This window comes from Pimephales promelas, chromosome 16 (assembly GCF_988280905.1).
Source record: "Pimephales promelas chromosome 16, fPimPro1.hap1.1, whole genome shotgun sequence".
NCBI lineage: Eukaryota > Metazoa > Chordata > Actinopteri > Cypriniformes > Leuciscidae > Pimephales > Pimephales promelas.
Genome location: NC_142784.1, coordinates 22,920,284 through 22,945,640, shown reverse-complemented (window position 1 = coordinate 22,945,640; position 25,357 = coordinate 22,920,284). Strand labels below are relative to the sequence as shown.

At 42.9% G+C, this 25,357-nt stretch overlaps 1 protein-coding gene across 2 annotated transcripts in view; it reads right to left on the bottom strand.

The window, feature by feature from the left end:
* kmt2a (lysine (K)-specific methyltransferase 2A) overlaps nt 1-25,357 on the bottom strand; it is a 32,819-nt gene that overhangs the window by 6,061 nt on the left and 1,401 nt on the right. The window contains exons 2-27 of one of the 2 annotated variants that reach the window (XM_039670515.2): nt 16,778-16,847; nt 12,827-16,173; nt 12,550-12,727; nt 12,245-12,470; nt 12,087-12,148; nt 11,538-12,005; nt 11,202-11,272; nt 10,175-10,411; nt 9,940-10,086; nt 9,124-9,219; nt 8,914-9,034; nt 8,718-8,831; nt 8,170-8,354; nt 7,911-8,084; nt 7,627-7,737; nt 7,464-7,537; nt 6,560-6,762; nt 6,310-6,410; nt 6,055-6,192; nt 5,771-5,929; nt 5,558-5,675; nt 5,389-5,467; nt 5,143-5,303; nt 4,912-5,031; nt 369-4,824; nt 211-279 (exon numbers count right to left, since the gene is read on the bottom strand). In XM_039670515.2, coding sequence (XP_039526449.2) covers nt 211-279; nt 369-4,824; nt 4,912-5,031; nt 5,143-5,303; nt 5,389-5,467; nt 5,558-5,675; nt 5,771-5,929; nt 6,055-6,192; nt 6,310-6,410; nt 6,560-6,762; nt 7,464-7,537; nt 7,627-7,737; nt 7,911-8,084; nt 8,170-8,354; nt 8,718-8,831; nt 8,914-9,034; nt 9,124-9,219; nt 9,940-10,086; nt 10,175-10,411; nt 11,202-11,272; nt 11,538-12,005; nt 12,087-12,148; nt 12,245-12,470; nt 12,550-12,727; nt 12,827-16,173; nt 16,778-16,847 — 11,285 coding nt within the window. Of the gene's footprint in view, nt 1-210; nt 280-368; nt 4,825-4,911; nt 5,065-5,142; nt 5,304-5,388; nt 5,468-5,557; nt 5,676-5,770; nt 5,930-6,054; nt 6,193-6,309; nt 6,411-6,559; nt 6,763-7,463; nt 7,538-7,626; nt 7,738-7,910; nt 8,085-8,169; nt 8,355-8,717; nt 8,832-8,913; nt 9,035-9,123; nt 9,220-9,939; nt 10,087-10,174; nt 10,412-11,201; nt 11,273-11,537; nt 12,006-12,086; nt 12,149-12,244; nt 12,471-12,549; nt 12,728-12,826; nt 16,174-16,777; nt 16,848-25,357 lie in introns of both variants that reach the window. The other variant, XM_039670514.2, reaches the window with a different exon arrangement.

The window sequence follows — 25,357 nt, the reverse complement described above, 5'->3', positions numbered from 1 at the left end:
TCAGGCATCTAATTGAAAATTTAAGATTGATCCTTATTACAGGGGTTAAAGTGAAAAGAATTATAGAGGCCAGTGAACTAAAATAAAGGCCAGTGGAGCCTTTATGAAGGCTAGTATCACTAATGTGATATATTATAGCTACTGATATCTCAATGAAAATGATGTCCCCCATGGTGCCAGAATACTTTAAGCCCTGTTATTATTGTTTACCTCTTTTTTGAACCAGTTTCATTTGTCTGCCCTGTATCCATTGGCTCAGGAGATGAAAGTTCCCGGTCGCTACAAAAAGAAAAAAAAGTTAGCACTTTTTTTATTTATTTTTTTTACCAACAATAAGCAAGATGCATTATAAAATTTCAGGCTCTTACCCTGGAAAACATGATAATTGGATTGCAGATGCGTCAACAGTTGGTGTATCTGACTGAAGTCCTTTATGTTTCTTTCCACTGCTCTTATCTGGGCTTGGTCGAGGTCTTTTAGCCTTTTGCTTTCCTTTCCCAACAGTTGTAGAGGCTGCTCCAGCAGATAACTTTAAGGATTGTTGCTGATGTGGTGGTCGAGAGATGGGAGAGGTTCGTGAGCTCTGAGTGAGGACGCCAACGACATGACCTTTGTTCAGTTCTTGAGCGATTAGATTAGGGGCGAGAGCAACTTGACCAGCTGAACTGACATTTGGGTCAAGGGTTTTATCTGCCAAGACTCCTTTCTCCATCTGCTGGTTGACGGACATGCTAATGCTTTGGTTTGGGGGAAACACGCAGATGCTACTTGCAATGGATGTCTGGGCAGGATTAGTAAGATGAGACATCATTGGAGTTCCTGAATGAAGAACCATCTGTTGCTCTGGAAGGCTCAGGTTGTGAGGGTTGATAAGGAGGTTACCTATAGGTCCTGTGATCTCAGTTGAACTAATGAGGCCTGGGGCGCTGAGCGATACAGAGCTTGCTCCTAAAAAGTTTCCCGGTGCACTGGAAGGCACCGAGACCACATTCAAAACAGACTGACTTGGGTTGAGCCCTGACACAGTACATGGGAGCAGGTGAGTTGAGGAATCATGTCCCAATATGCCAGGCTGAGTTGTGGTTGAAATGGGCATGGGCTGTGGAAGGAGAGTAGGCTCCAAGTACATTACCCCTTGCTTTGGGCGTTTTATGATGTTGGGAATTTTTCTATGAGGTGTGGCAGTAGCAGTTATAGTCCCTAGTTCCATCAGGCCTGTCTGAGCAGGGATTCCAGTAGCAATTTGTGAAGGTGACAAGTTTATCATAATATTGGGCCCAACATCAGAAGGAACAAGTGTGGGTTGAGTCTTTGGACGTGCATGTTTCTTGCTCTTGTGACTCTGAAGACGAGAAATAAGGCGTTTCTTGCCATGTCCAGAGGGGAGCATAGTCGGAGCTGGGGTGATGGAGGAAGCACTAGATACCATAGCAGCACTAGGGGCATGATCATGCCTATGTCCTGCTTCTGTCACACCAATATGGGGATCATGGGAGGTGACTCCTATGATGAGGCCTGATGTGGTGCTAGGAATGACTGGCTGGAAACCAGTATGAGAGGTGCCTGTGAATGCATGGATTTGTGGGTGATGAGGTACAGGCACTAAACCTTTGCCGCTAGCAGTAAAAATGGACTGAGAGGTGGAGATGCTACCACTGAGTCCTGTCAACACCGGGGCACTAGTGTTCATGACACCTGTTGCACTAACAGATGGTGCAATCTGGATCTTTTGGGGTACACCATTGGGAAGGGTTTGCAATACATAGAGTGGCTGCAGATGCTGGTTTACCAAGATCAGTTTCTCTGTGCCAGGCTTCAATTGAGAGGCGGTAGCTTGAACAGCAGAGCTTGCAATTGGAGTGGGACCTGAGCTAACAGTGGCAGCAGGGATGAACTTCTGACTCTGAAGAGGCAAGGTGGGTGAGCTGGAAAGCCCTGGTGTGCTAGTAGTTCTGGTCAGATCTAGGTTTCCAGTCTCTCCCACAGGTTCTACTCCAGGACTTGTGATGTGGTCGCCATCGATGCATGCAGGAATGAAGTGTTCTGGGGTCATGTGACCTTCTGGAACCTGGGAATCAGTACATCTGTCCTGAGGGCTTTTGTTGGATACAGTGGACCCTGTTCTCCGTTTCTTCCCACTTTTCTCAACTCCTGATTCCTCTGTGGCCAGAGCCAACATAGTACGGTCGGAGGTCTCTGAGATCAGTGAGCCATGATTTTGATTATTTACGGTGGGACTTCGGGTGGTTAACACAGAGAGGTCTGAGGGCAGCTCAAGAGGAAGACCATATGACTCCTCTACAGCAATGGAGGTGTTCACCCCAGTCTCGCCAGGTTCAGCACTTGCCAGTGGCTGAGTGAAATCTTCAAAAAGCATGTCCTTTCTTTGGTTAACATCCACCCCATAACTCTCATCTAAAGAGAATGGTTCAGCAGAAGGAGCTTCTGTCTGCTGTCCCAATGACTGCATTGAAGGAGTATTGAGCACAAACTCCATAATATCAGAAGGCAGGATGTTACCACAATCATCACTGTTGTTGTTATCAGAGTCAGACTTGAGGAGATCCGTGGTGAGTGACAACTGAGTTTCAAGGGGGTCTTGTCCTTGTGTTTTCACACTTCCTAATGGAAGGCAGTTATCCTTCTGATTTTTACGACCTTCACGACTGTTGCCGCTTGTGTTATTTCCTGCCTCCTTCCCCGAGTCAATGCTTGATTTTTCTGTCCTGCTTTCTCTACCCTTCCTTTTTGTTGAGCTTTTGTGTGTGGACGAAGTAGTAGCTTTGGTTGTGCTGCTAGTGCTTATACTAACGTCACTCTCAGAACCATCGTCCACACCATCCAGCTGGCCAATTTGTTGCAGCTCCAAATTCTTGGTAGCTGTTGATACCTCATCACTGTCATCTTCATGCTCCTTTGCCTGGTCCCTCAAGAACCTGTGGATCTGTGACCCTCTTCCCAAACACTGATCAATACCTGCAATAGATGGGAGACCAGAGTTGGGGTTTATTATGGTGCGTGTGAAGTTGTAATAATACGCGTCCTTATTTGAACCAATTCCTCCTTCTTCATCTTCTCCACTGTCTGCTGAAGATGATGTGCTCATATCATCTGCCCCATCGACTTGTCCTTCAGCTGAACGCTTGCTGCTCCCAGTTCGCTTCTTCATGGAGATTTCACCACTTCTGTAGAAGGGTATGTCTTCTTCACCATACGACCGGACACCGTAGAAAGGAGTTAGCCCAAAAAACATATTCGATCGAGCACGAGCACTCCGCCTTGGGTATCTGCGTTTTGCTGAACCTGCTGAACCATCACTATCTTCCTCGTGGTGCTTATCGATGCTGCCTTCGTCCTCTAAATTATTGTCCTCCCCATCATCAGCACACTGGTGATCCAACAGATGCTCCTCGGGATCATCTGGGTGGATGTGGCTGTCTGATTCAGAGCTTTCAGAACTTGCAGATGGGGAAAACACCACTGTTCTGGACCTTCTTTGGGGGCCCTGGTTGCTAGGGGTAACAGAAGTGAAAGTGTTTGTGTTAGGGGATATGTTGACAGCTTTGGTACCATTGGGATCCATTTTCTGAGACAATAAAGGCAGCCTCTCAGTTTGTTTCTTCACCACTGGTGTAACCTCTTTGCTTGATTTAGGGTGTACCTGTTGTGGTCTAATACCTCTCTCACCTCCTGCTTTCGGCTGAATAGCATCCATGGCTGAACTATGCTTTTTCTCTAAGCTAAATCTCTCTTTGGACTTTAATGGTATCTCCACTTCCTTCTGATCCAATTTATTAACTTCCACTGTACCAGATCCTGTGTTGCTGCTCAATGCAGCGTTTTTATTGCTAATGTTGTGAGGAGGTGGACCCTGACCTTGTGTTTTGACATTACTGCTTTTAGAGTTACTGTTGAGAACTGGGTTTCGATTCTGGGGAGTCTCTTTTCTTTCTTTTGAAACATCCCTGCTCACATTCATTTTGACTTTGGAGTGCTTTTCTTTGGTGCTAGAGGTTCCATGACTAACAGTGACGGCAGCTCTTGCCTGGAAGCCACGCTTTATTTCTTCCTCTCCCACCTTGGTACCAGACGACCAGAGAGGCTTCATTGCCGCTGCTGCAGCTGGACCAGACGCATAGTCATGAGACTTCCTACTCCCAGTTTTGCTGTAAACCGATTGCAGAGACCCAGTCTTTCCTGAGTCTTTTGATGCAGCCACTGGTGTCACATTTCCTTCCTTAAGTGGTTTAGCTTTGTCTTTTGGAAGAGTGGCAAGTGGATGACTGGACATAAAAGTGTCTCCAGCTGGTAGGTCAGTATCTTTTGTGGCTTGTTTCCCTTTCTCAGTTTTTAAACTGCCACTTCCTCTCTGATGTCCTGTCAAAACTGCAGTTCCGAGAGGTGGTGAGACTTGATTTACGCTAGCTGGTTGCGATGACTTCAAACTCTCAACATCAGACTGCTTTTTGGATGCCTCTCTACAACCATCTATTCTTTCAACGAGACCAAAACCAATTCGACGCTGTGCTCCGCTGTTCACTGAATTTGCCTCTCGATTGTGAGATCTCTCTCCAGATGGTACTCTTCCTTTCTCTGTGTCCCTGGGTAAAGGTTCTTTAGAGGTTGATGACAGGGAAGGGGCAGATGAATTGCCTGTCTGACTGGATACTGTGCCTCCCTGTGGAGGGGAGAAAAGTTTTTGCCTAGGTTGTTGAGTGGAGATGGAGGAAGTGCTGTGTCGACGAGATCCGATGCTTCGCAGACTGGAGTTCAGCAGAGGGTCCCCAACAGTCACAATCTCATGGGCTGAACTACTAAAACCATCTAAAGGGTAGAAAATATATTGAACAACATTTAAAAAAAAAAATTTTAATAAAGGAGATAAAGCCATATAAATACTGTAACTCATACCTGGGGAGGGAAGGGGTCTGGTTGAGGGAGAACGGTTACATGGTGGGTAGCTGGGGTGTCTGTTCCTAAAATAAACCCTTTGTTTCGGTGTGGAAGGCACATTTGACGGTTTTATGGAATCTGTGGGTCCAGGCAAAGCAGCATCTACTTCAGCTGTAATGTTTAATAATGATCGGTTAAAATGCCAACAAAATGACTCAATGAGGACTATAATAAATCTAAATTACTTACATGAAACAGGTGGAGGACTATGAGCAACAGTGTGGTTCTCCTCTTGAGCTACTGTGTTGTTACTGATAGCTTCGGTCATAGTGGGGCGGCACACTAAAATTCTACATTTATAAACGCATCGCTTACGGGCATCTAGAGTGCTCCAGTAGACCCTTGAGCATCTGTGTAATAAGATCAAATGGTCATTTCATTTTATATCTTGTTTACTGAAATGTAATTTCAAACACAGTAATTTCAAAGACTTACTGGTATCCCACAGGAAACAGCTTCCTCTCACAGTCTGACAGTTCAGTTAGCATACCAAGACAGTCAATTGTCATAGACCCTGGACAAAACAAAAGTGACATTTAATTTTGATGTAGAATGCTTTGATTATTAGTTATCAATAGCAAACACGGTGGAAAGACATGCATACCTATCATCATGTGGATATTATCTGGTTCAAGCCCATTAACAAATTTTTTTCTCAGACTGATTCCCTCAAAGTCTACAACGACCCTCCGAGTCACTTCAAAGCCAGACTCTGGAACCGCCTTTAAAAAAGTTTATTATTTTATAATAAATTCAACACTTCACAACAAATATACAAAAACATAACTAGCTTACTGTTGCATGCATGATTCCTTACCTCGCCCTTTATAAGATCTCTGTGATGCTGACAGTAAACCTTCTTGTCCTCTAAAAAAGCACACTGCTTCTGACGTGCACACATGAAATGGTAGTTGTTTGTACAGGAGGTCAGACAACAACTCACTGTAGCTCCGGGTTTGTGACAATTCTCACATTGCTAAAAAAACAAACAAAAAAAACAATGCAATCTTTTTTGGGGTGGGGAAGGCAACAAAAATAAATTGGTGTATTATGGCATTGCAACTCAATCTACGCCATGTGTCGTGTTTGTTAATTGTGTACCAGCTGTTTGCCTCGGCTGACTGCCATGTGCACATTTTTGAGAGCACCGTCAACATCCTCGAAAACCTCTGCTGACCACAGTGCGCAGTTCACATGGGCCCACTCATTCTGGCCAATATAAAGCAGTCTCCCACAGTCCTTGAAAACAGATGACCCAGAAGTCAGAAGTCTTACAAATCAAAATTAAAATACAGTATAATTAAAAATCCATATTTATACATGCTAATGAATTCTTTTTGGTTGGTGATTACTCACGTTTGTGTTCTCATCTCCATAAGTCAGACAAAGCGCACACTGTCTATTGTCACCAACACCAGGAGGAGGGGGAATCACAGGGCTGTCTTCAGGGCTGTGGTCTGAAATCAAAAGAAATATTCCTGTGTTACTTATCTACATACACTTAAACTTTGTTTGAACTGAAAAATAATCAGAATTAAGTTATTTGTCTCCTAACAGTATGTCCCATACAAGTAGTTTTTATAGCTGTTTAAAGCAACTTTCTCACCATGGATAAGCATGGGTGGAGGAGGTGGTGGTGTGGGGGCCATCAGGGAGTTGGGTTCTCCTGGGGCTTTAGGATGCGGAGCTGGGATGATCTTTTTCATGAGCACAGGCTGCTCAGCCCTGGCTATCTCCTCCCTCTCCTGCCACTGGGCATAGTTGTGATCCAAAGAAGGGGGCAGAACAGCATTGGGAAGCAGTCCACTACTGCAAAGATACAACACTGTCTTGTTAGTCATGTCTTTTTTACACAACACTGTTTAATTACCTAACATATGAACAAACGTATGTTAATACAGTCGTACCATTTAAAACGTTTCGATGTCATAACTAAATGCTAAATTGCCTAGATGCTCAATGGCAGTGAGGAGGAAAGTATGCAATAGAAAGAAAGAAAAAGCTGCAAAGGCCTAATCACAATAAATAGACTAAAGTCAGATAGCATAATTGCAAAATGAAATATAAACATTTGTCTCTTTAAAGACATTATTCAAAATCAGGCATGCACACACACACAGACACACACAAAACCTTTGCACTCTTAATAATTCATGGTAACAAATGAAGTATTCAAACATGCAAACCAAATGCCAACCACAAGACTTGTCAAAGCACCCATGTGAAATGTGACACTGCCTGTTGACCTCAAACAATGGAACTAGACCATACAGGCTGCATTCCCTATGGAAAGGTGATATTTCTGCTCTAGAAGAGAGCAAAGAATAGACAGACACTCGAAGGTGAGGTTGTATTCAATGCTCATATACTAGCTTGACTGGTCCCACTATTCACCATCAAACTAAACATAGTTTTCGTACTGAAAAATGTTTCTGATCAAAGAAATCAAATATGATTCAAAGTCAAAATGTGGAATCAAACAAATCATTAGATGCATGGGAAAGACTCACTTAGAAGAGACTTTGCACGTCTCCCAGAATTTGGACTCCTTCACCTTGTACCATGGAAAAATTCGGTCCATTTGCTGTAACAAATAATAGTGACATCAGAAACAATAATGAAGGACTGCAAGATGTTCCATCGTCAGAATTGTGTCCACCAGCTTTTCCTCACCAGGATAAAAAAAGATTTGAGCATGCTGTTGGCTTTCCTGCTCTCTAGCTGACCTCCGTCTGAATTGAAAGCTGTCTGGATGATTTTCACAATGTCATCACTGAACTCCAGCTGAAAGTGAGGAGCAGAAATTGACACCTGACCTTAACATGTATTTGACCGGTATATGAACCCTGCTGCATTAAAGGCTCAAAAGGCAGCAGGTAATCTTTCAAAGAAGATTAGAAAAATAAAAGCTTTTTGCTTTTAAGCGTTTCAAAAAGGACATATTCATAAACTCTTACCAATGATTTATAGCATCCAGAATCCATTTTCTTCTCCACAGACTCCAAATCGAGAGGCGAATCATTTGGTGAAGAGACCTCCGTCAGCACAGGGGGGTCAGGGCCCTCTGGGGAACGGCGTGAGGGAAGGCTCTCTTCTGTCTCTGGGTTCAACTCAGGTGGCTTCATGACCGCCTGAGACAAAGAAAGAAGATAGTGCTAAGTTCGGTGGTGAAAATACAGCTGGTGAGAACTTTTAGGATTGGATACGGCAATTCACCTGTCTGTAGCGAAGCAAGTGTGTGGATGTACGGGAGTTGAGCAGGGAGGTGAGAACTTGCCGCATGGATTTCTGAATTTCCTTCTCTAAGACGGCCCGCCACTCAGGGGGATTGGGCTCAGTGCAGTTTGTGCAGGTGTAGACCACACTCTCAGGCAGGTTAGACAAGAGCTCATACATATCATCTAAATATATAAAGGGAAAGATAACCTATATAGTGGTGTATTACAGAAACATACAAAATCTAAAATGCTACCTTATCTTTAATAACCACAGCCATGTTAGACCTGATCAGATCTTAACTAAATACATAAGACTGCTAAAGGTTTTTGAAAGAAGTCTCCGTAAGGCTGCATTTATTTGACCAAAACTACAGTAAAAACAGTAATATTGTGAGAAATTTTTTAGCCATTTAAATAGGCCTATATTTTAACATGCAATTTAATCTTGTGATGTTAAAGCTGAATCAACAGCTTTTATAAGTTGAATGTTATGGTGTAATGCCAGAGAAGAGACAGATAAGAGATGTTGAGAATAACATAACTCACCGGTTAAACTTTCACATTTGGCATGGACCCAGCAATCACACTTCCTGCACTTCATCATTTTGCTATCACAGTCATCGTCATCATAACACTTATTACAGAGTGGGCAGAAGTTGCCTGGGAGAAGAAAAACATTGATTACATAGTTAAGTGATAGTTTAGAGACATACAATAAAAATCCAGGATCTATAGCACTGACCTTTAGCTAAGAGTTTGGCACAGTCATGACACAAAGAGAAATCATGTGACCACTGGGCATCCCAGGCCTTCCCTGGTTTGGTGGCTCCACAACTCTTGCAGCACACACACTTGGTGCAAATCTGTGGCAGAAGGAAAAATAATTATGGGACAATGTAGCAAAAAATATAACAGATGTTACAGACATCTAGGATTGAGAGTGTGCAAGTACCCAGACTCTTTTCTTTTTGGTGGGTCTGGTAGGGTGGTTGGGTCCCAGGCACTCAGGGTGATAGCTGTTTCGGCACTTGTCACACTCCAGTAGCTGCTAGATGATGGAAAAAAATACAAAATATTAAGCGTTAGTCATTTCTGAAGATTTTGGGAGTGTCTAGGGGCTTTTAGAGAGAAATAACTCAAACTTGGAAAATGCTTAGTCAGTTATTAAATTTATTGAAAGGAAATGATAATTCCAGTGAGATGACATGTATTTTTTACTTTTCATAAGAAGGTATTTTTCATTAGAAAATACCAAATGAGGACATTCATTGTTAAAACGAGCAGACTCATGCTTTGAGAATTCAACTTTTTCATTCATCTTTAACCATTACATCAGAATGTTACAACATTTTAGATCTGAAGGTCATAATGTAGCATTGTGTGAAATAAACTCTTTAAGAATAATATCAATCGGTCTCATAGTGGTTACAGTAGTGTGTTCATTTTTTTCCCCATTACATCTGGAGGTATTAAAACTTTCCTTTCTCTGTTCCAGAAGTGTCTTCTTTTAAAAATCCCTTCTGTTGATATTGGAAGCACTTCATTATTCCCATGATCAGAGACTCTGAAATACTAAATTTTGTACTTTAGGATAAAGATATGAAACGCAAATACCTGCCGTTGAGTTACTTGCAAAGTAATTATTCTATTAGTCTCCATTTAGTCTCCCTTAATTTGACCTTTTTTGTAATGCATTTCTGGAGAAATGTCTGGATTATAAACATCTCTGATCTATATCAGACAAATGTAAATTAATAGAAAGTCTTACTTTTGTTTTCTGATACTTCCGACCACAGACATGACAAAAGCGGCATCGACGACAACACCAGTTCTCCCACTGTTCCTCATGGGGGCGTTCTGTCTCCCCCAAGCAAAAGAGGTGGAAGGGTTCACAGCACACCTGGCAGAAAACAAACTGAAGAAAACAAACCATAAAAAAAAAACCTCATTAATTTTTTGCCTTCAATACATTAGACAGGAATAACAAACAAAAGACAGCCCACCTCTACATTACCGCTGCTGGCACAAAGAAAGCACACCACCGGCGGGGTGATTGGCACAGAGGTGAGAATGCTGAGCCCACCCATCTCCCACACATTCTCAATGTCATAGTCCTCCTTGAAATCAACTCTGATTCGATGCACTCCATCGCAGGGCGCTTTCTGCTTGGCGGTGCCCCCAGACGAAGGAGTGCTCTGGGAGTTTAAAGTACTGCTGTCTAGTTTGGGTATCTGTTTCTCCTGTAAACAATGCCATTTAGATTACATTGGGCCATATGCAAAGACGCTTTTACCAAAAGTGACTTAGTGTAGTCAAGGTGCCTTTTGTCAGAATTTACATCCCCTGGGAATTTAACCTGACCTTGGCATCATTTGTGACCCGTGCTGGCAAAACAAGTCACAAGCAAATTTTTTTTAAGCAAATACACCCAATACCTTCAAATGATGTATGAGTGGTTGGAATCAGACAAAAAAAAAATGACTGAGCTTCAACGGTTTGACGTCGATAGAATCAGCAAAGTAAATTGAGAAAAATTTCTGAAGGTTCCAAAACAAAATCACCTAACAACCATATCTTAAAATTCCTGGTAAATGTAATAACACCAAATTTGGCCCACAGTTAACCGAACGTTCACATAAGACATAACAGATAATGTTTGTGTGAATCTATACATATTTTTTGAAATACTGTAATTCTGTATATGTGTGTATATCGGGACCACGCGCTGTCTGAGACGTCTTTTGATCGCTACACGAGGGCTTATTGAACTACTCTTTTTGTGAAAACCTCAAAATCAAAAATTTTCACTAGTTTTGCCAGTAGTTCGAAATTATCATTAACATTTCGACTGCTTTAGCCAGCACGGGTCACATTTGTGCTATGAATCCTGAATCTCAGGATTATCAACATCACAAAGAAAATCAACCACTATTCATGGGGGAAGACCCAAGACAAGAGACAAAGCTGTTTTTGTATAAAGTAAATTATGACATAAAAAAGAATGAAAATCTGCCTGCAAGATCTGCTTACCTTTTCTTTTGGTTTAGGCTTGAGTGGTTGAACACATCGAGAGATCTGTTTCTTTAGCTTTGCTTCGGATGCTAAAAGATGACATGACCATAAAACAAAAACATTAAGGCTATGTTAAGCCAGGGGTGTCCAATCCTGCTCATTGAAGGCCATCTTCCAGCAAAATTTAGCTACAACAGACCAGCCTGGAAATTTATGGTGATGCAGACCTTGATTAGCTGATAAAGGTGTTTAATTATTTCTGGAGCTAAAGTCAGCAGGAAGGTGACTTTCCAGGAGCAGGAATGGACACACTCTGTATTAAGTTAGCAACAGTAAATATCCTCATATCATTACCTGTGTCTGTTGCAGAGCTGGGTTGACTTTGTGGCTGAGATTTCTTCTTGGGCTCAGTGGGCTGGGACTTTGCAAGACCTTCCTTTTTTGCTGGCATTTGGCTTTGCTGCTGCAAGGACTGTGCTGGTGGGGAAGATGGAGCAGCATGCAGGGAGGTGGGTGAAAAACTGGGCTGCTGCTTCCGTTCCTTTCTAAAGGCTGAGCTTAAAGGGGTCTGAGATTGCTTGGGGTCGTCAGATGCACTAGAGAGCAGAAGGTCCTTTGGGGAGGAAGCTGGTGAAGATGGTGATGAAGGTTGTGTCTGCTTTTGTTTGTCCTCTCCCTGTGCAGGTGGTGGAGTTTCACTTTTCTTATGGGGAGGGTCATCCTTTGGAGGGGGGCCTGGCTTGGGGCTTGATTCAGAACACTGGGATTTGTGATGGGACTCCTTTTTTTCAGTCAATTTATTCCTCCTCTTGTCCTTTTTACCTAAAGTCAATGCAAGCAGACAATTAATTGAAATATAAGAGCATCTCTGGCTTATAATAAGGTTTTGTGATAAAAACTGACCTTTTGCCTGCTTCTGAAGAAACTTTGATGGCATCCACTGCAAGTTCTGACACTTCCGTACTCTGTGATGACACAAACAAATGTTTACAGGCAATTTTAAGGTGCAAAGGTTCAGAGACACAGAATTTACTATATTCATAACAAAATTTCACACTCACTTGCAACACTGCTTTTTAATATTGCGCCCCCCAAATTTGGGCTTATCCAGGCAGTTGGTGCACACCCCACAGTCATTTGGGACTTGGCAGCCTGGACACTGCCCGCAGCGTCGAGAGCGCCGGCCCTTTCTGGGTGGGGCCTCGTGGACTGTTTTCTGTCTCGTTACTGGCTTAATAGGAGGTGTGGGTGGCTCCGCCTCCTCTGATCCCGCCACTGATGATTTGTCTATTCAAGTATACCATTAAAGATTTAAAAACTGTCACTTTTTCAACAAAATCAAACCAGTTCTAAGATGTTTTCTCACCATCATTTCCCATGGAAGACAAGATCTTTTCTCTCTCCTCCCATGGCAAGGCACTAAGGGTAGGCATATCATCTGGGAACACAGCACGATTGCGACCCAGAGCTACAGCTGCACGACGACACACATGCTTAATGCGTGGACCACGGACTGATGTCTCAGAGGAGTCACTCTCTTGACCCTGAACAGGACAAACAAATGGAAATGGCCTTTTGTGCATTTAGGAAAAACAACCTAGGAACATTTTCCAAAGAAAAGGCAAACAAAAGACAGGACATACCGGCAATTTGGGTTGATCTGCAGGTTGTAAATCTCTCTTCTCTAACTTATTAAGCTGAGCTTTAGCTTTTTGCAGCAGTCCTGCAACGCGCCTGTCTGTGACTGGCTGTTTCTCAGCACGAGCTAACACGGAGCCCAGAGATGTGGTTGCAGGGGGTTTTCCCATCTGTCCTGCTTGGGTGAGAGCACTCAATTTCTCCTTGTCTTTCTCCCTCTCTACTCCCTCCTCTTCAATAATCTTCTCTGAAGGTCTGCCTTTTTTGGCCAGACGACCCTTGGATGACAAGGCCCCGACAGGTTGAATTGCTGCAGAGTCGCTTGGGGAGGCCTCTGCACCAGTGTCAACTGTGACTGACTTCTTTCGACCTGCTGTCCTTTTATGGGTTCGAGATTCTTCAATGTCCCTGGCCTCCACCACAAATAGGCTGGATGTAGAACTGGGGGAAGTCTCTGATGGGAGGCTTTTCCCTCTTTTATCCCAGTCTTTCCTTGCGTCTCTTTTGTTTTCCTTTTCACGCTCTCTACTCATCTCCCTGTCCTTGTCCTTTGTACCTGTGTCTCTAGTAGCAGAAACGCTCCGGTCTCTTCCTGCTTTTCCAGTACCCCCACCTGATCCTTGAGGACTGGGGGTAAAAAGTGGGAAGAGCTGTGAAGATGAACCAGAACTCCCACTCACACCGAGGCCTCCTGCTGCTCGCCGTCCATCGGAAACTCCGTGGCTTGTAAGACCAATAGTGCCAGAGGGGAAGCCACTGAAAGAAGCTTGAGTTAAGGCACTGGCTGCAAGTGCACTGACTGCGACTCCAGGCAATGGGCTCGAATTTCCAGTCACGCTTATTGGAACAGAACTGCTAATCATGGATTGTTCAGAGGCCTTCCCTGTTTGAACTCCTGACTGACTGCTCCTGGTAGTCATTGAGTGTGAAGGTGACCTGGGTTGTCCACGTGAGAATCTAGACCCCTTTCTCTTTTTGTTTGACGTTGGTGAGACCTGAAGGGGAGACAGAGAACCAGGGCTGCTCCCTGAGGAGGATGGGAGGGTGACAGACTCAAAGATGCGGGAATGAGCCGGACTCGGAGTGAAGAAAGGGGGACGTAGTAGTGGGCTACGCTTTTGGTGTGGCGTTTCAATCCGTGATGAGGGATGCTGGTGGTGATTGTGGTGAGGATGATGCAGGGGGGAGAAAAGTCTGGTACCTGTCCCAGCTGCGCCACTAGGTGCTGGGAATCCTCCTGGTGCAACGCCACCTCCACCAGGCCCTGGTGGCATGAGTCCCACATCTTCAGCAGTCAGTGGAGGAGGACGAAAGTTGTCGAAAGTGGGCTTGCGGATAAGGCCCTCCTTTGCATATTTGGCAGAGGAGAAGTACTTATTTTCTGCGCATGACAAAGACGTCCAGCGGAAAGTGGGCTCTCGTAGTATGGAGCGACGCTTGTCATGAGAGCTGGAAAGTATTGGAGGGGTGGGCAGAAAAGGGGCAATGGAATGTGACATCATCCACGGAGAATGGGAGTGATGCTCAGATGCATTGGATGAAGCTGCCTGGGGAGGCTGAGAAGGGCTGAGAAGAGGAGGCGGTGGTGGGGAAGAGGACAACGATGCAGTGGAAGAGGCTTGTTGAGATCCAGCTTGTGAAACCCCTGGGGCTGGGCTGATGGTGACCTGTTTCCTTCCACCAATCAGGCTGCCCCTACCACGTGCCACTAAAGCACCCCTCCGATGACTCTGAGCTTTACGACCCCGTCTGCTGTGCTCCATCAACACTACATGGTCTGGCTCCGGCTCTGACGGTGGGGAGGGTGGGTGCGAGGTGTGGTGCATGCTGGCCTCAGTCTCTCCCTGAGAGGCAGGGGAATGATCGCCCTCTTCCGAAAGGGCCTGGGTGCCCTCAGAGGCCTGGGAATCACAGGAGGAGTCATCAAGACTAGGGCTGCTGGAGCGAGACGACTCACCAGAAGAGAGCTGAGAGGAATGCTGTGAAACAGCGCTGGAGCCACAGGATGCAGCACTGCTACTGAAGCGCCCATTACTAGTGCTATTGTTGCAGCTGCTAAGGAGACTAGCTGCAATGGCAGTGGCACTGCCAGTTGGGACAGGAGGTGGTGGAGGAAGGAGAGAGTCAACAGCAGGGCCTGCCCCAGGTGTGGCAGTGGTTCCACTTGTGACGGGAGCTGTGGAAACCAGAGCTGGGGAGGATGATGCTATGGGCTGAGGTGCTGGGGCAGATGCTGCTGTGTCCAATCGAGCAATTTTCATGTGTGATGGTGGAGAACTGAAACTGCCTTCATCCTCGATAAACCGTTTTGGAGTCTTTATGATGCGCAAGGACACTGTGCTCACAACAGGCATGATAAACTGCCTTATGTTTGTTAGCTGTGTTCGCCTCCTGTGCTTCCCAACCTCAGGATTAGCAGTTCCCTGGGTGCCAATCGCTTCTTTTGCCAATAGTTTCTTTTTCTGGGCCCCTTTCTTTGCCCGCTGCAGCAGCTGCTTTGCAATAGTGGCATCAGTGCGTTTGGAGGGAGGGACGACCCGCACAGGTTTGATATGGCGAGGGCTTTGACGTAACCCTAACGGCCTCCCGAGTTTAGTTGGAGACATTGGGTTGACTGTTGTAGAGGAGTCATGGGGATCTGGGCTAGTGCGTTCATCAGCAGGATGAGAAGCCCTTAGCTTAAGATCTTGTGGAGAGCAGGCACCCAAATCTTGTTCCCGACGAACCCTGAAGGCCTTATGTTTGGCAGTCCCAGATGCTGCGGTAGACATCTCTAGGACCGAGGCGGCGTTAGCAGCCTGAGCAGCAGCAGCAGCAGCCTCAGCTTTGAGGCGCTCAGCAGAAGGCGGCCTACCCCGTCTCCGTCTTTGCACACCAGGAACTGGGACACTCTTCTTCACAATGGCCTTCAGCTTAGACTTCAGAGGGCTCAGTTTGACATCCCGCAGTCTTTTTGGTTTGGACATCTTGGACTCTCGGCTGATTTTGAGAAGCTTAGCCTCAGAACCTTGATGGTGCCCAGACCCAAGCGGAGTTTGCCTTTTCTCCTTGTCTTCGTCCTCCACACCATCCTTGCGATGTGCAGGACTGGAGCTGCACTCCAATGCGGTGTCATTACCATCTTCAGGCAGTGCATGGCCACTCTGTTGCCAACTCCTCTGGCTGGCAGAAGCAGGAGGGCGGCCTCTTTTCTTCTCTCCAGTGCCAGGAGGCCTCCCTGGTGGTCGTTTTACCTTCTCTGTAGGAGCTGTGGTGACAGGCAAAGGAGCTGTCTCAACACCAGTGCCAAACCTTTGTGCAGCTAGAGACCTAGGAGGACGTCCTCTGGGCTTCTTTTCCGGTGTAACTGGACCTGACAGAAAGAAAAGCACTCCATTAACAAGCACAGTATTTCTTTACACTTAAATGCATCTCAATTACAATTGAGCAAAATAACAAGTTAGACCATAGGAGGTCCCAATTACTTTTTTTTTTTAATTAAAATTATTTTACAACACTCTTGGAGAAAAAATACTAGGGGTGTAATAATAAATTTTGTTAGATTTAGATACTGCAATTTAAAAATGCGACAATACATATTGTTCATATAAACAATATGATTTGCGATATATAACGTTAGTTTTATCCAAGGCTCAAATTGTAGCATTTACTATTTTTATGGTATAATTCACCAAATTCAAGAAATGTTAATTCTGAAACTTTTTTTATGAAACCTGAGATTTGTATCCCTCTATTTAAAGTCAATTCCTCTAAAACTTAAGATCCAAAAAATGTCTAAGCCTTAATAATCAATCGAGTGGTCTAATCCAAATCCAAGTCTTCTAAAGAGGCACAATGGCTTTAAATGATGTAAAGATTACAACACATATACTGCAAGTAAACACCGATGCTTCATAACATGTGTATCCTTACACCCCTAAAGAATACACAATTAAGAGATGTAAGAGATATTTTACCTATTGACGTCCTTCCTGGGCTTTGTATTCTTCTGTTGTCACTGACTGTGGTAAAGCCTCCAAATTCCTCCTAAAGAAAAGAAAATTGAAAACAAAACAAAAAAATATTCAATGTACTCCGTGGTTCAGGGGCGTCAGTTTGAGACTTAACCCAAATATTCAACTAAATTCAATTCAACTGATTCAACTCATTTCAACTAAAGAGTTCATGACTGAGAAAATGGCAAGAGACCACTTATTATGTTAGCATATGTTGTTTGAAAAATTAGTTTGAAAGTATTTCAATCATTTGTTTAACCACCATTCATTAAAAACCACATCTAGTGTATAAAAATGCAATAATGCATTAAATGAACCTGTCATCGATAGATCAAGCTCCATGACCTTAAAGAATTAAGAGACAATTCATCCAAATCCAGAAATCCTAACCCTAAATGAAACAAATTTTCAGCCTGGCATCCATTTGTCGGGTTGCCCAAAACAACAGACTACAAATCGATAAAAAGTAGGCAAACCAACTTCAGACAACTTGACAAAGTAACAACCACATCTGTGATACACATCCTACTGAGATATGACTAGTTCAACCTATTCCACTTGGGTATCCTTAGGAGATACTGTCACTGGGCTGCATGACATCACTCACTGTTAGGAGTGACATCTGTTGCAATGGCCGTATCTCCTGACAACAGCTCCACCTCTGTCAATCAAACAGGCTAAGCTTTGCAGACGTCCTATGATAGGATTTAATAAAGCTCCAGGCTTTTATGATAGCCCAGTGCTTATCTCACACCTGACATGAGGGATACAGAGAGGAATGCTGATTACAAGGTCCATTTGGGCTCTTGCCTTTCTGGTCTAATTCTGTCACAACATTTTAGGTAAGCCATAATTCCAATTCCATTTTTGAGTCAACTTAAACACTCCACATCCCTTCAAGTCCGCTACAGTTCCGACATTTATCAGATTTTTCAACAGGCTTACAGTGCAGATGATTACTGTAATTACTGTCTGCTCTGCAGCTGGGCACCCTGTGTTTTACGTTGTGATAAAACTGTCTCAGTCATTGAAGTGTCCTTGGTGTGAATTAAGTTGTACTCACAAGGACACACACTGAGATAAAACTCATATGTACTCTAATTGTCTGTATGTGTAGAGGAGAGTTCTACAAATCAGACCATTTAAAAGGATTTTATGGGCCGAACTGAAACTGGGAGCACATCAAAAGGAATTCCCAGTTACTACTACTTCTAAAATAGAAGAAAAATTATGTTTTGAAAATCATCAAGCAATTAACCAGGCAGGTATTTGAGAAAGGACAGAATTTAAATCAGATGGGTTTTTGCATAAAAAAAACAGCTAGATGGAGAGGAATTAAATGGAAAAAAAAAAGGAGTTTACAAGACACATTTTAAACCTGCTAATTTCAACGCTCATAAAAATGGCCAAAACACGCCTATCCGCATGTGTATGGCTGTAGCACTGGTGGTCTGAAGAGGATGAATTTATGCACAACAGAAAGAGAAAAAACATATAGAAAATTGTATTAATATGGAAATGAATACATTTAATTAATAAATATGATTTCAACCAACCATCAGAATAGAGTGTGCAAGTGATTGTAATACAGTGATGCATTGTCTCAGCACTGGACAATGCATCAATGCCACTGATCTCTATGAAGTGAAGCATCAGCTTAAAGGGTTAGTTCACCCAAAAAATGATCCCGTCATTAATGACTCACCCTCATGTCGTTCCAAGTCCATAGTTTAAGATATTTTAGATTTAGTCTGAGAGTGTTCGGTCCCTCCTTTGGAAATGAATGTACGGTATACCGTCCTTGTCCAGAAAGGAAATAAAGACATCAAAGTAGTCCATGCGACATCAGTGGGTTAGTTAGAACGTTTTGAAGCATCGGAAAAATATTTTGGACCTAAATAACAAAAACTATGACTTTATTCAGCATTGTGTTCTCTTCCTGCGTTCAGTGATGCTGATGAAGTAAGGCACTGCTGACGTGTTCTGGACCTGGTGTGTCCGTGTATTCGGGTTCAAATAAATTTGACCAAAATGTATTTTCGGTGCTTGAAAACATTCTAACTAACCCACTGATGTCACATGGAATACTTTGATAATGTCTGTATTTCCTTTTTGGATAAGGACAGTATAGCGTAAATACATTTCCAAAGGAGGGACAGAAATCTCTCAGACTAATCTAAAATATCTTAAAAGGTGTTCCGAAGATGAACGGAGTGGAGGTCTTATGGGCTTGGAATGGCATGAGGGTGAGGCATTTATGACATAATTTTCATTTTTGGTTGGACTAAGCCTTTCAGCATTACCCCAGCGACATATTGGTCATTGGTTGAGTCTTGTAAATATAAAATACTTTCAACATATCGTTCGTTTCATTAATAAATGAAAGGTTTAATGACTCTGTCTCTTGGTCAGTTCTCTTTCGGTGTTGTTGTTTGTGTTATTCACCTGTGTGTTCATTCAGTGCTTGTATTATGCTAATTAACCTGTTTTGTTTTTGAATCTCATTTGCTTGCTGACCACATCGTCATTTATTTATACAGAAAAAAAAATTGTGATATCGCATGATAGAGATATTGTGCAACTCAAAATCACTGCAAGGGAAATTCCTTTACCGCAACTGTGGCCCTGTGTTTAACCATTTGCTTATAGTTTGCTACGTTACAGCACTGCTACTACTATTACAGAGAGTAAATGGGTCTTCATTACATTGAACAAGCACTGACATCATTTCGCTATGTACTAGGCCCAACCTCTCAAAAGATGATTAATGTCTGCAAGTTTCTTAAACAGCCTATTGTGTTGATTTTCAAGCCTTGGGGGGCATTTCATTTCATATTCTTTATTTATAGCAGCATGTGGGGCTGCAGCTAAATTCCCTTCGGTCCAGTTTGTAGAACAGATGCCGCCGGAGACTGCACACATACAAGTCTAATCTCACTAACAAATTCCCATTCAGCTTTAATTTCAACATATGGTGACAAATTTCTTATGGGAAGCAGACCAAAATTAAATGAGTGTGCGTTATTAGATGATCAGTGTTAACAGATCATCTTAGAGATTTTTTTATGATCATCTTAGAGATTTTTCAATGGGTGAAAATGAAAACCTGATTCAGATAAAGCTGTAATAATGCACAACTCTCCAGAGATAACGTTCACAGTTAACATTTATTGATCATTTATTTCCTCCAGCTCTTTTGGATGCAGGCTCTCAGAGCTCGATGACTTCATTGCAGCTTTACTGTTGAGCCAAAGGTGATAGAGTACTAGAGAGCTGCGAGCAATGGAGCTCAAAGTCAGTGTGACATCATGAGTAGCTCTCAATGACAGCACGACTCTGCCTCGGGCACTCAAAAGCATGCTCACACACACACACGGGTGAGCACACACACACCCTCCTCCACCTTGTGCGCAAGGCACACTGCAAGATGTAAACAACATCTCTAGACAAGAGGAAAGGGAGGAGGGACGGAGGGTGGGAGAAAGAGGGTACAGAGCATCATTCGGACCATAAAGGCATGGAGCGAAGATGCAGCAAGATGAAAAGGTTTGGTGGACGACAAGCACATGAAAAGCTAATCTAAACAACCCACCCACACACTACAAGTTCTCTGACTATCCGCTCTGACGGAGCTGCTCAATTAACACCCACGGCTGAGACGGAGGGGGGAACGGTGATACTGGGCTCGAGAAAGTGACACTCGGCTCGGCCAAGGCGCCCGAGCACCTGCTGCCAGTGCAGGATGGGGGAGGAGAGATAGTGGTGGTGGAGAGGGTGACACAAAAACACTTGTTTGTTATTCTCTACCTTCTTCATTAGTGTTATTATTACCCAAACAGTAAAGAAAAAGAACTATAAGCCAAAAGAAAAAAAAAATGGGGGGAAAAGGGAAACCAATAAGAATTTGGACACTTAAAGGTACAATATGCAGGATTTTTGCAGTAAAATATCCAAAAATCACTAGGCCAATGTTACATATTTTGTTTAGTTGATTACTTGCAATATCCCAAATTTTTCCAACTATTTGTAAATCGTGAGAAAATTGCGATTTTAACCAAGGAAACGGGGCTTGTGAGCAGGGCCTAATAAAAAAAAAGTTTGGTTCCGGTTGTTTGTCAGTTGAGGTCATGGGTCGGTAGGAGAATTTTTTTTTCCTCAGTGGCAGTAAGAAACATTGGAAAGATACTAGGCTACTTATAAACATAACACTAAACCACCAATAGGTGGCGGCAGGCGGCCGTATTAATGAGTGAGTCATTGATTCAATAATTCAAATAATTCTTTTAAACGGTTGATTCATTCAAGAATGAGATGGGTCATTGAATCTTTGACTCAACCGATTCGTTCAGAATGCTGAATCATTCAGTAATGAAAACAGGATGAGTGTTCCTGTGAGATTCGCCGTGGTTCTGCTGTGATTTGTCAAAAAACAAAAACAGCCAATATTGGATCTCAAATGTAAGTGACTAAAATGTTATTGTTTATTGAACTGTTGTAGGAAATCAATGTCACATTTTCAATCGTGATGGTATTCAGGAAAAATAATTGAGGTTTCTTAACACATATGTTAAAATATAGAAACTACACATTTAGATGTTTTACAGGCACTATGTTCTTAACTGAGTGTGTGTGTGTGTGTGCTGCGCTCATGTGTGTAGATTTCTCCTCGAGAGGCTGCGCAAGCGTCAACAGTGCAACCTCACCGTCAGTAGGCTAATTCTACATTCATTATCCACAATCGATCGCAACAAAATCAGAATCATTCTCTCGGTTAAGTGATTCCCTAGTTATTATTTTTTGTTTGTTATTGATGTTCAAATCAGGCTACTTGTCCGTTCGGGCAAGTAAAATACTCTTTTACTTGTCCTTCAAAATTGGATTTGTCCCGGACAAGCGGACCGGGCTCTGGAGATACGAAGCGTATTGTATATTGTAATCTTGCATATTGTACCTTTAAGCCATGTATAAAAAATATGAATGTATTTACATTACATAAATTCACACAAAGCTGCATTTATTTGAAAGAAAAACAAACAATAATAAATAATAATAGTAGTAAAGTGCTACTAGAAAATAATACTTAAAAATAATAAATGTTTTATTTTAATTTTAAATAGAAGTTATTAAATCACTTTGAAAACAGCTGGTTAAAAGTCATTATAAAAATGTCTGATGCTGATGCTGCTTGGATATATTTTAAAAACGCTTTAGGTTTAGCAACTGGGTTTTAAGAATGTCGAGTTGTGAAAAAAATGATCATCAAAACACCAAACACGTGAATATGCAAAGTAACAGGACAGGATCAAATCTCCCTTCTAAAAAGAGCAGATAAAAGCACTTGTTTGTGCCACTTTGAAATTCCCATAAATGAAAGGTAAGCAAACAAGACATAAACTATGTGTTTACATAAACTCATTACATCCTGTTCTGAGCAGATGGTCACAAACCCAGGAAAGTTGCTCAACATGGCATCTACAGTTCGCTTAAGAAACTGGGCATAAACTGGCAAACACACTGCAACCTGGCAACTCTCCCTCCCCAGAGCGGGACATAATTGCACTACTGTGTGTGTGGCCAATGATACCAAAACACACACACACACACACACACACACACTGTAATCACAGTAAGCCAACATATCCACATCAAGATATGTAACTGATTATCATCTCTAAGCCTGGGGATATGTTATAGTAGGCCTTTCATAAATTCACTGAATCACAATTTTCTAAACAATGAGAAGTTTTGACAACTGTGCTGAGCCATCAGATTCTCTCAAATGCCAGCATTAAAGATAAATGCAATGCACGAAACATTAAATTGGGGTCAGACTGATGGCATTCCCAGCTTACGGCTAAAATGGACAAACCCAGGACAACTCATAGCAACAAAAAAAAAAAAACATGTCTGAACATATCAGAAAAAAGAACGAAAGAAAAAAAGTGCCCTCTACATGGTCACATATGAGAAATAGTTCAGGTTGTTTCAAAACCCCCTTCTAAAAAACGAAACTGGCGGGGGAACCCAGTTAGTTTGCAAGAGACGATTATTCAAGCCTCTCAAAATACTTTCAAAACACAAAAGGCATCAGGAGAAATTTCCCTTCATGAGATGCAGATTTAATGCTCTGATCTGATGTTGCTCATGCACCCACATTCAAAGCACCCAGAACTGAGTTTCTGAAACAACATGTTCCAACACCTCACACCCACGCTAATGAGGAGCAGTGGCTTTAAGATAAAAACAAATGTGCCTCTTGCAAGGTGTAATGAGGGACATAAATTTGGAGAGAACTGCTCCATGCATTCAATGGCTGCCCCTGCTCCCCCCCACCCAGAGCAAAAAGCGAGGACGAAACCCCCTCTGCCCGCCTACAAAAGCAGAATAAAGCCATGGATGGGACGGCCTGTGTCTAATTCCCTCCCAGCGCTGTCCCAGGGGGAGGAGGGCTTGCTCTTCACCCTTTGATATCCACGTCTGTGCTCTTTCAGCTGCCTGCACTCCATAAAGGCTGGAATAAAAGCAGACACAAAGCTTCCTGCTATGATCCACACGCTGTCTAGGGGACAGGGCCCTCTCCAGATAAATAGGCCAAACACCTGCTGGACTTCTTCCCTCCGTATAGGCCACGCCATTCATTAGAAAGCAGCGGAGCAAAGCATTCATTTGCTGTATCCATTCAAATGCACTTTTGTACGAGGCCTTGATATTGATCCTCATTCTGCTTCTGTAAGCGGGGCTTTACTCTGGACATTAAAAGGCAAGCCAAATGGCGTCCCACACAAAGAAACCGATGAATGGAGACTTAAACAGGACACCTCCTGAAAGTAACAGTTGTCTAGCAAACAGCCACAGTCTTGTATTTGCACTTCAGATTTAGACGAAAATATGGTTCGGAAGATCAAAGGGAAAGCAAGCTGCGATTTCTGACGCTGCACGAAAATCACGCAGACGTATTTACCTCTATGTAAACATTTTAAGCCGTCCAAATGGGTTAATGATGTAGTCTAAAAGGCAGCCATCAGAAGTGAAATCCTATTGGGGGCCCTGTGGGCCCGTGCTGTTGGATTTGTGTCTGATGGGAAGGAGGGGCGGCGTGCTTCTGTTTACTGAGCACGCTACTGGCCTAGGGCTGCTCTGTGAGCTCAGCGGGCTGCGATGAACCAGAACAATCCTACCCAGGCACAACATCCCCTCTGAATGAAACTACAATGCTGTGTCCGCAGCTTGCATGAGCTGCGAGCTCCGCTGGGATTTTAGCCGTCTGTCTGGCTTGTATACACTATATACGTTTCACAAATGGATTCGTGTTTTAATTGAGCACTCTTCAAAAAGGCTCCAATTGTGTATTAAAGCATACTGAACTGCAACAAAGTACACACACACAAAAAAGTATGGTTTGGTTGCTATTCTTACAGTCATTTCTTAAAGTCAACATACACTGACATTCACAAACTTGTTCACATCTAACTGAGGCATATTTATGAATGAATCAGGATATTCAATGAAAAAGAAAAAAACAAAACAATGTTCCTTTAATAGTCAATGTTATCTACTGGTTAGCATTATTCAATAGCCTGCATGGCCTAAGTGACATCATGAGACAAAAAAGTTGTTTTAGAGGTGGAGCAAGCTATTACAATAATTAGCCTAGCGCCTTAATTAAAGCATTAGTAAAGCCTGTAAAAACAATTGTTTTCAATAACACACATTTTAACAATGAGACCCAAATAACTATATGGAAAAATAGGTATGTTTTGATTTAATGGTGACTATTTACATACATGTACAATTATAAACAAATAACGGTAGACATTGAAACTGAGTGATTTACATGGCAAACAAACCACAACATTATGTACCAAAAAAAGTACAAGAACTAAATATTTTATTTAAAAAAAAATGTTATATATGAGATTAATTAAATATGGTGAGTAGACTTTATTTATAAACACGCCTTAAGACATCATGTCTAATAATAAATCCACGGGACGTTTTCAAAAGCAAAAATGTCCAGTGGGCGAAACATAAAATCAAGCTCGCTATGGTTCAGCTTGCTCTCGTTTCGATCTCCCCGCGTTTCCGATGCGCAGCGCTCTACTACTGAGAAAGGAAGATGGTAGTTTGTCACAGTACACACCCCCACACATAACAACCTCCGTCATACACTCTTTTATTGCAGCAGCCGTTTGCACCGCTCAAAACACCGCACTTACCGTGTCTTTGATTAAACATATGGTCCTTGTAGCCTCGGTGAGGTTTTGCACAGGAATCACTTGATTCTGGTTAGAAATGAAATTTTTTTCCGAATGCGTACTGCTACTACGCAATATCTGAGAGGGAAAAAAACATGTCCACCTCCCATTTTCCTGTGCATCAGTGGATGCTAACAGGCTAACGCGTTAGCCAGCCTCCTCTCGAGGGTGAAGGAGATCAAACAGGGGAGGTTTAAAATTACACCTGGCAAACTTTTGCAACTAAATAAACAATGTGTGAATATATGACCCACCCTTCGCTACAAAAACACACGATGCTGCATAT